We start from the raw sequence: 10,226 nt of genomic DNA on the forward strand, positions 1-10,226 counted from the left end.
AATGTAATGGGCTCCTGTACCAGCAGCACTGCAATGACACAAGACAGCTCTGAGGGATTTATGGTAAAGATGCTACCCACATTCAGAGGAAGGACTGCAGGAGAGGAAACATATAAGATAAACAATTGCTTGAATGCATGGACTGAGGCGGACATGAATGGGAAATAGACCCTGAACAAGGGCACTTGTTACAACCAGTGGAAATGTGCGTTGGCCATGGGTGGGGGGACAGCGAGGGGGGGGGTGAAGGGGAAAGTAGGGGCATAAAGTATGTAAACAGATTAAAAACGAATATTAATTTGAAAAAAAAGAAAAAAGAAGAAAAGGAGAAAAAGCACTGAAGGCTAAGTGTGATTGCAAACACTGACAATCCCAGTGACCGAGAAAGCTAAGGGTGTTATACTTGAGACCGAAGGTTCTGAGTTACATGCACTAAACTGATTAGGCATCTGCGCTAAGATCAACATTAATAAGGCTAGGGACAGCTAGATGGCTCAGGAGCTGGAGAGCTAGGAAGGTCCTGGGTTCAGATCTGGCCTCAGACACTTCCTAGCTGTGTGACCCTGGGCAAGTCACCTAACCCCAACTGCCTAGCCTTTACTGCTTTTCTGCCTTGGAACCAATACTCAGTATCAATTCTAGAACAGAAAGTAAGGATTCTAAAACACAGACACACCAAGGAAACATTAATATAATTAGCTCCTAGAAATGGAGCATATTAGAACATGCAGTTAATTAGACAGAAAGCCCAATAGGTACATAATCCTTCTCAGTACCTAGGTAGACACTACAGAACTGGGCAAGAGAGACTGAGGATTAAAAAGAGATCATTTGGGGAGTTTTTTAGCACTTTCCATGGTCCCAACACCTCAAACTCTAAAAACCCATCCCTTTTTTTGTTGTTATTGTTCCCAGCTCAAGAACTGTCATTTATTTATTTATTTTTGCCCATCACATGTAATAACTAAAATTCTATATAAGTTTTCTGAAGTTATAAGAGATCCAAATTGTCTCCCTCCCTCCTTCCTTCCCCACTCCCGGAACTGGCAAGCAATTTGATCTGAAACTCATCCATTATAAGACATGAAGTTACCCTAGTATTCTATATTAATGCAATTAATTATCTAACTTCTTCTAGTTACACCACATTACTGATTTAGAACTATCAAGTTATTTCAGTCTATGTTTTATTGCCCTCAATGATGCTGTAAACTCCTTGAAGACCAGATACTCTGTCTCTTGTAAGAAAAGCATTCTTGGTGTGTGACATCATAGCTCCCACTGCTCGTCAGCCAAATATCCGTTATATATGAAGCATGGGTCATTCTGAGTAGTAAAGCACTTGGGAGAGAGAGACAGACAGACAGAAGAGAGAGAGAAGGAGGGAGAGGGAAAAGGAGGAGAGAAAGAGAAGGAGAGAGGGAATGAGAGAGGGGGGAGGAGAGATACAGAGAGAAGGAGAGAGAGGGAGAGAAAGAGAAGGAAAGAGAGAGAGGGAGGGATGGAAGGAGAGGGAGAGGAGAGAGAGAAGGAGGGAGAGGGAGAGGGAGATGGAGATGGAGATGGAGAGAGAGAGACAGAGAGAGAGAGAGAGAGACAGAGAGAGAGACAGAGAGAGAGAGAGAGAGAGACAGAGAGAGAGAGAGACAGACAGACAGACAGACAGACAGAGAGAAGGAGGGAGAGGGAAAAGGAGGGAGAGAAAGAGGAGAGAGGGAAAGAGAGAGGGGGGAGGAGAGATACAGAGAGAAGGAGAGAGAGGGAGAGAAAGAGAAGGAAAGAGAGAGAGAGGGATGGAGAGAGAGGGAGGGATGGAAGGAAAGGGAGAGGAGAGAGAGAAGGAGGGAGAGGGAGATGGAGATGGAGAGAGAGAGAGAGAGACAGACAGACAGACAGACAGAGAAGATGGATGGCATTAGTTCTCCGCCTCTACATTTATAGGCTACTTTTCTTGCACAGATCTAGTATGAGTTATAAAATAAAGGGTATGTGTATGGTGAGAAACAAACAGAGATACAAACAGGCACAGAACACAGAAACACACAAAGAGAGAGAGAATTTATAAAACCAAAGACTATTTGTATACAATCTAAATATGGTGACTCAGGAAAGATACTGGTGACTCAAATTTAAATATAAAAGGCACTAATGGAAGACATGGCTTTATGGATTTAAAGACTGCAGCTTCATTCCTTTTCTACCAGACAAGTTTTCTCCAACCATTTATGGGTTAAAGATTCGCTCTAATCGAGTGAAACAAGCAGAACCAGGAGAATATTGTACACAGTAACAGCAATAATGTACGATGATCTACTGTGAAAGACAGCTACCTTTTTTTGTTTCAAAATCAGTAAAACTTTATTCTATTCCATTCTTATGCCATTTTTAGAAAGGGGAAAGTAAAAAGTGTTTTGTGTTTACAAAGATAAACTTTGTAAAGATGAAAAAATATAAAAACAAAGATAAAAAATGATCTGGGGCAATTCTGAAGGACTTATAACAAATAATGCTTTTCACTTACAGAAAAAGAATTGTTGGAGTTGGAATGCAGATCAAAGCACAGTGTTTTCCACTTTAGTTTATTTGTGTTTTTACTTTGGGGGTTTTGCTTTTATATGAGTATTCCCTTGCTTTTATGAGTACTCTCTTACAACAATGAACAATATGAAGATATGTTTTGCATGATAATACATGTATTACCCAGATCAAATTGTGTACCATCTCTAGGAGGGTGCAGGGAAGGAAGGAGGGAGACATTTGGATCCTATAACTCCAGAAAATGTATGTGGAAAATTGTTATTATATGTAATTGAGAAAATAGAATATCTTTAAAAAAAGATTTATTATGATCAAAATGGGACTTTTTTGTGATTTAAGAGTTGTGGCTTTAGGCAATGAAAAGCAATGTATCTTAAGAACAAAGGCTAACATTTATAAAGGACTTTAAGTTTTGGAAAGTACTTCGCATATGTTAACTCATATGATCCTCATAACAAGAGGTAGGTGCTATTATCCCCATTTTACAGATAAGAAAATTGAGGTAGAGAAACTTTGCTTTCCCCCTACAGTATTGATTCTAAGATAGAAGGTAAGGGTTTAAAAAAAAAAAGCTCATGGGGGCAGCTGGATGGCACAATGACTAGAGACCAGAAAGAGCATTAGGAGGACCTGGGTTAAAGTCTGGCCTCAGAAACTTCCTAGCTGTATGACCCTAGGTAAGTCACTTAAACTCATTTGCTTAGTAATTGTCCTTCTGTCCTAAAGTTGCTACTAGGACAGAAAGTAAGGGTTACAAAGATAAACAAACAAAAAAGCAAGTTGAAATCACCCCCTGGTTAAGAATCCTGGTTATCAGTTTTGCCCTTTCAAATTAATTTAGCAAACTTATAAAGCACCTACTTTGTACTAGGCAGTAGAGCTCCAATGAGCCAGACAGAAGGGATACAAAGACAAAAACAAAATGTCCTGCCCTCAAGCGCTTACATTCTACTATGTTCTGAAGGCAGTTTTAAAAAATAGAACTCAGTCCTGAGAGCTCTCCTCACCCTTACATCCTGCTCTTTGTCCCCCTTCAGAAAAACTATGCAGTGTCTTTCTGCAGGCTACCTATGCTCTGACCCAGTGGTTCTCAAACCTTTTTGGCCTACCGCCCCATTTCCAGAAAAAATATTACTTAGCGCCTCCTGGAAATTAAATTTTTTTAAATTTTAATAGCAATTAATAGGAAAGATAAATGCACCTGTGGCCATCACTGCCTCCCTGGATCGCTGCAGCATCCACCAGGGGGCGCCCACTTTGGGAATCACTGCTCTAACCAGAAAGGCTGATAAGTCTAGGCAGGCTTTTCTTCCTAAGTCCTGTGATTTTTCCCAAACGCCTACTGGCTTTCCAATTGCAATCATGCTCCCTTCTGAGAAACATACTTACAGATCGTAGGAGAATTTCCGCTCCAGGTTGGACTGGTTCTTCTGAAACTGAAGAATGTCCTGCTGGAGCCTGCCATAGTTCTTCTGCAAGTCTTTCAGATGTTCTGTGCCAAAAATGAAGAACAGCGATCACTAAAAGGCCATCGTCTCAGGCGACACACAGACGAGAGTTCAAGAAAAGGAAAGCCAGCAAAATTCTAAGCACAAGGGACATGGGTGAGGGATCGAAGAGGGGAAACAAAGAGGAGAGAGAAAGGGAGATTGTATCTTAGAACCTAAATCCCACACTCCCTCCCCATCACAGGCTGAACATCTCCTCGGTGGAGACCTGAAATGGATCTGGGCCAGCTCGCGAGGTGTTAGGATAAAGTCTTGGACTTATAATTAAGAAGAGGGAAGCTTGAATCCAACCTCTTCAGAGCACTATGATCCTAGGCAAGTCACTTAACCTCTTTCTTTCCTCATCTGTAAAATGGGAATAATAATATTAGAAGCTACCCTAAAGTATATGATTGGGGATTTTGACTTATTTTTCCATATTAATTTCCATATCAATCATTTTAATTGGAATTATGGAATTAATAATTCCAAATTAATTTCCATATTAGTAATACGGACATAGGTTTTGAACAATGATACATGTATAACTCAGTGGAATTGCTTATCAGCTCTGGGAGGGGAGAGGGAAAGAAAAGGAATCATGTCACCATGAAAAAATATTATCAATTAACTAATTAATTGATTTGTAAAAAGACTCAAGATTCTGTTTGCTTTACCAAAAATAAAAGTACATGGTTCGATGGGGATATGATTGGAGATGTAGACTAAATGATCACCCTAGTGCAAATATCAATAATATGGAAATAGGTCTTGATCAATGACACATGCAAAAAACCCAGGGGAATTGCTCATTGGCTATGGGAGGCAAGGCGGGAGGAGGGGAGGGAAAGAACATGATTCATGTCACTATGGAAAAATATTCTTAAATAAATAAATAAACTTAAAAAGAAAATCTACCCTTAAAAAAAAAAAACAACACAACAGGACAGCTAGGTGGTGCAGTGGATAGAGCACTAGGCCTCAGAGTCAAGAAGATCCGAGTACAAATCTGGCCTCAGACACTTCCTAGCTGTGTGACCTTCGGCAAGTCCCTTGATCCTGTTTGCCTTCAACTTCCTCATCTATAAAAGGAGCTGGAGAAGGAAATGGCAAACCACTCCACTCTCCGAAATAGGGTCATGAAGAGGTGAATGAGACTGAATGCACGGCCCGATACAGAGGGTAGAGAACCCTTTGCAAACCTTAAAGGAGTGCCGGCGTGGTTGTTGCTGCTGCTCTCTTATTGTGCCAGACAAGCACGCCGGCTCCACAGAGCGAGAGCGGGCTCCACGCGCTAGCTGTTGTCTCTGCTTATTTCAATCGGAGCTCTTTTCTGGCTCTGTGTTAGCCATCATTCGCCCAACAATCTCATCTAGAAGTTGGCACGTTTCCCTTAAGGAAATCCGTCGCTCCTCCCTGTTCTCTGGAGGCTCTGCTTCTAAGAGCTCTGCAGAAAAAAAGCCACACTGCTCCATGGGGAAAAAAAAGGAGGAGCAGCACGCCAGCCTAGGAGGGCACCGGGAGAGGCACCGTGGGGGCAGAGCGCTGGACCTGGCCTTAGGAAGGCCTGATGGCTCTGGCCCCATCTCCTCCTCTGGGGTGAGGGAGTTGGATTTTATGACCCTTAAAATCCGCTCAGCTCTCCATGGATGACCCTATACGTTTTCTAAATGGCACTTTGGTGGTCTTGGGAAATACAAAGATGGAGAGATTTTTAAATGGTGCAGCCCATGGAGTCCTGGCCTCCAGATGGAAGAGTGTGAGAGCTGGAAGGGACCTGAGGGGTCAACTGGCCCAAAGAAGGCCTAGAGAAATGAAGTGACTTGTCCCAGGTCCTACAGCTAAGTAGAGAAAGAGGAGGGACAAGAAACTGGGTCTTCTGGGTCTCACGCCAATAGCTTTCCGCCATACTTCTACACAACTATGAGTTCTTAGAATTCTTAGACCAGTGACCCTGGCAGGTTGAATCCATATATGCTTTCATTTATAGATTCAAAGATTCAGAGAACCAGGGGTCAATCCTATCTTTGATGCTTACTGCCTGGGTAAGTCACTTAATTACCCTTGACTCAGTTTTCTCATTTGTAAAATGGGAGAGTTGAACCAGATGGCCTCTTGAGGTCCCTTCTTGTTCTAGGGCCATGAACTCAAAATCTCTATGATCTCGTCTAGCTTTAAATGTCTAAAGTTAAATGAAGAGTTTTTGTTGTTCAGTCATTTCAGTTGTATTCGATGGTCTTCATGACCTCATTTGGGGTTTTCTTGGTAAATATACTGGAAAAGTTTGCCATTTCCTTCTCCAGTTCATTCTATAGGTGAGAAAATTAAGGCAAACAGGCTTAAGAGACTTGCCCTAGGTCACACAGCTAGTAAGTGTCTGAGGTTGGATTTGAACTCAGGTCTTCCTGACTCCGGGCCCAATGCTCTATCCCTCAAATGAGGGGCATCCAGTGACAAAAATTCCAAATAGCAATTATAAGACCACTGATACACTTATTTCTTTACAATTAACTAAATTAATCACAATAGAAGAATTTAATTTAAGGAACAAAGAGATGGATCTAAAAAAAACAAAAATTCTTGTTGAATAAAAAGGAAGAAAATTTGTATTCAGGATATTCCACTTCAAACAAACTGTGATTAAAAAAACAAAAAAGGTGGAAGAGTCACTTCAGTCTCAGATTTAGGGCTACAAGGAAATGTAAAGACCTCTGAATCCAGCCCTCTTAACTGTACAGATGAGGAAAATAAGTCACAGAGAATTTAAGTGATTTGTTCCAGATCACACAGCTAATAAGTGAAAGGAAAAGCAATTCTTATTTTCTATTGTTAATTCATAAAAATTAACACAATACATATAGTGGCCATATTTTTCAAACCTACAATCAGGTTACCTGGTTAACAAACTTTATCTTGCTGCCATAAACATATAAACATTTACAATAGTTCAGACTAGTCCAAATAATAATTAATTTTATCGATTAGAAACATTGCAACCAAAGTATCACCACTCCTTTCACAATAAGGGTTGGCATGTCTCTTCAGCTTATGATTCTCTTTTGATTCTCAATTTTTATCACATAAGATCATGGGTCACTGATTCGGCCCTGAAAGGGCCCTTACAGGCCATCACCTAAATCTTTCCTTCCATAAATAGTAAAACTGAGGCCCTGAGAGTATAAGTATTGCCTGTGGTTAAATGACTAGAAATTTGAACCACATATTTTAATTGTAATGCTAACTGAATGGATTCATCTCAGTTTCTACCGGCTAAAACACTAGAATTTCTAATATATCTGGATGATTTCTAGGGGACAAAAAGACAGATCATTTTTTCTTTTTTAATTGTGAGCTTAAATATTAAATAAAATGGGCATTTCCATATTCTGTATATAGGAGAACCAAAAAAAGGAAGATTGTATATGATACTACAAATCTCTTTGATAGGGCAGATCAATTTTCTTTTTAAGTATTTATGAAGTTCAACTAAGACAGAATGTTTTAAAGAAGGGCTGTTCCCCCCAGAATCCAAATCCTATGACAGTACTTATACTCCCCCAAAATCACAAACAGAAAGGCTGGTCTTAGTTGAATAACCTTTATTCTGGCTCATGAGCGAGGGGCAATAGGTAGAAGAAATAGGTACCTTTCAGGTTCCTGATGAGCTTCTCACTTTCGGTGATGTTATTTACTAAAAGTGCCTGAAAAGAAGATAAAACCAACATGAAAATTCTCCCCTGCAGTAACTTTAAAGAAGAGAACGTGTTGAACTTTAGAAATGGAGAAGACATTCATTTCTACCAGTAATCAACAACTCCCTCCCCAAGTTCCCCCAAAGTCATACACAAAGCAGCTGTTACCAGTACTAGGCTCATATTCAAGTAGGGAATTGAATGAATGAAAATGAAGGCAGTATCTACAGGAAAGGGGGCTGGGGGGATGGGAATGTGGGGAACTACTTTCCACCTGCCATTGTGGTAACCTGAGAAAGGGGGAAATAGATCCTCCCCTGACATTCAAGCTCAAAGCAAGCTCAAACTCACTCATGTAAACCCACATGGCATGCCCTCATTCACAAATAAAGAGTAGGAGTGACATTTGTCTGCTGAATTCTTGTAAATACAGATTAGCCAGGATTGCTCAATAGGAGCACAAGTTACACAATGGGGCATAAATCCTGGGCCAGCCCTACACATCTATAGCCACTGAGAAAGAACATCAAGGTTTATAAGGCACTTTTCATATGATATCTTATTTGATCACTACACCAATTTTGTGGGGTTGTCCAGTATTTTTGCTGGCATGTGAAGCAGGAAGAGCCAGGGACGATGGATAAACCACGGATTTGCTGATTCAAAAGATTGCAATCTTTCCCAGCCTGAATGGCTGACTAACTGGGTGATGGAGAGGCAAAGAGGCAACATGGGGCTTTGAGGCATTTTATATTTGTCTGGGTCAGTAACTGCAATTCCTTCCCTTCAATGGATAACTTTCCAACTCTATATCTATTACATATACTTTTCTTTTCTTTTTGAAAATAAACCCTTACCTTCCATATTAGAATCAATACAGTGTATTGGTTCTATAAGATTTAAATTCATATCCAATAACTCCAAATATTATATTTTATAAGATTTATTAATAATCACTTGAAGTCGAGGAAATAAAAAGACAAAAGTAAAAGCCTGAGTAAAGAGAAGTTTTCTCAACCATGTTGCAGGAGAAGAGCGAGAAGGCAAGGTTACAGAAACTTTATCTCCAAAATGTAAGGGCGGAACATGAGGATGAAAGTAAGATTCTGGGAAACAGAGTCCTGGGGCACAAAATTCTAATGACACGACCCCCCCTGTGATTCCATTGGAAAACAAGCATGTAGAAATCTCTCAGATTTACATGCCTAGTTTTCCCATGGAATCAGTTCCAAGACAGACGAGTGGTAAGGGCTAGGCAATGGGAGTTAAATGACTTGCCCAAGGTCACACAGCCAGGAAGTGTCTGAGGCCAGATCTGAACCCAGGAATCTCCTACCTCTGGGCCTGGCTTCTCCATCCACTGAGCCACCCAGCTGCCCCCTATATGCTTCTCTCTATATATGTTGTCTCTCTTATAAGATACAATCTTCTCGAGGGCAGAACTGTTTCATTTAGGCCTTTGTATCCTCACTCCCTGCCATGGTGTCTGGCATACAACTGCTGCTGGTGACATCCTTCGCTTCCAAAGACCAATGGCATCACGATGTGTTATGTCTTGCCTCGCATAGGAAGTGGATTTACGTGAGGCAGAGTTACCCAACGTCATCAGCCTCGCTCTCTCCTCTAGTCATCAAAGGTCAGCAGCAAAACAAAAGTCTGGATGCCTGGTGATGGCGCAGGACAAATTGGATGATCTTCCACATCTGACTAACCTCTCAATGTTTCACGGTCTCTGCTTCTGATGCCTTCACTGGCCTCTGGAAAGAACTGTTCTCATCCATCCATTCCACCAGGGGAGGTCTGCCCATGGCGTACACACACCCAAACGCACTAACAGATTTGAGGTCACTTGGTTACCATCCTGGTTTAGCCTGTCTGCCAAGATGGTGTCCTGGGGTGCAGCAGCCATTCATGCTACAGTTACTCAGAGCCACAGGCGAGAGCTGAATAATGGGGAGGAAAAGAGGGGGAGAGAAGAGGGAGAGAGACAGAGACAGAGATACAGAGGCTGAGATACAGAGGCTGAGAGATAGATAGACTGAGAGAAAGACAGAGACTAAGAGAAACTGAAAAAGAGAGAGATACAGAGAGAGACTGAGAGAGACAGAGACAGAGAGAAAGACTGAGAGAGACACACACACAGACAGCGACAGAGTCAGACAAAGACTAAGAGAGAAACCGAAAGAGACAGAGATACAGAGAAAGACTGAGACTGCAAGACAGAGACAGAGACAAAGAGAGGCAGAGAAAGACTGAGAGAGACACACACACACAGACACAGAGACAAAGAGACAGAGAGACTAAGATTCAGAGGCTGAAAGACAGAGAGATACAGAGAAAGACTTTGAGAGTCTGAGAGAGAGAGAGAGAGAGAGAGAGAGAGAGACAGAGACAGAGACAGATGGAGAGAGAGACAGAGAAAGACTGAGAGAGACAGAGAAAGACAGAGAGAGACAGAGACTGAGAGAGACAGAGGCAGCAGAGGCAGAGAGAATGCATTTAGGGCATG

The 10,226-nt window shown here is 41.5% G+C and overlaps 1 protein-coding gene across 1 annotated transcript in view; it reads right to left on the minus strand.

Moving 5' to 3' along the window:
• GOLM1 (golgi membrane protein 1) overlaps positions 1–9,525 on the minus strand; it is a 37,520-nt gene extending 27,995 nt beyond the window's left edge. The window contains exons 1-3 of the mRNA XM_044678106.1: positions 9,445–9,525; positions 7,672–7,726; positions 3,928–4,030 (exon numbers count right to left, since the gene is read on the minus strand). Of these exons, the coding sequence (XP_044534041.1) occupies positions 3,928–4,030; positions 7,672–7,726; positions 9,445–9,525 (239 nt within the window). The remainder of the gene's footprint in view (positions 1–3,927; positions 4,031–7,671; positions 7,727–9,444) is intronic.
• Positions 9,526–10,226: the final 701 nt, after the last annotated feature.

Source organism: Gracilinanus agilis, chromosome 1 (assembly GCF_016433145.1).
Source record: "Gracilinanus agilis isolate LMUSP501 chromosome 1, AgileGrace, whole genome shotgun sequence".
Lineage (NCBI taxonomy): Eukaryota > Metazoa > Chordata > Mammalia > Didelphimorphia > Didelphidae > Gracilinanus > Gracilinanus agilis.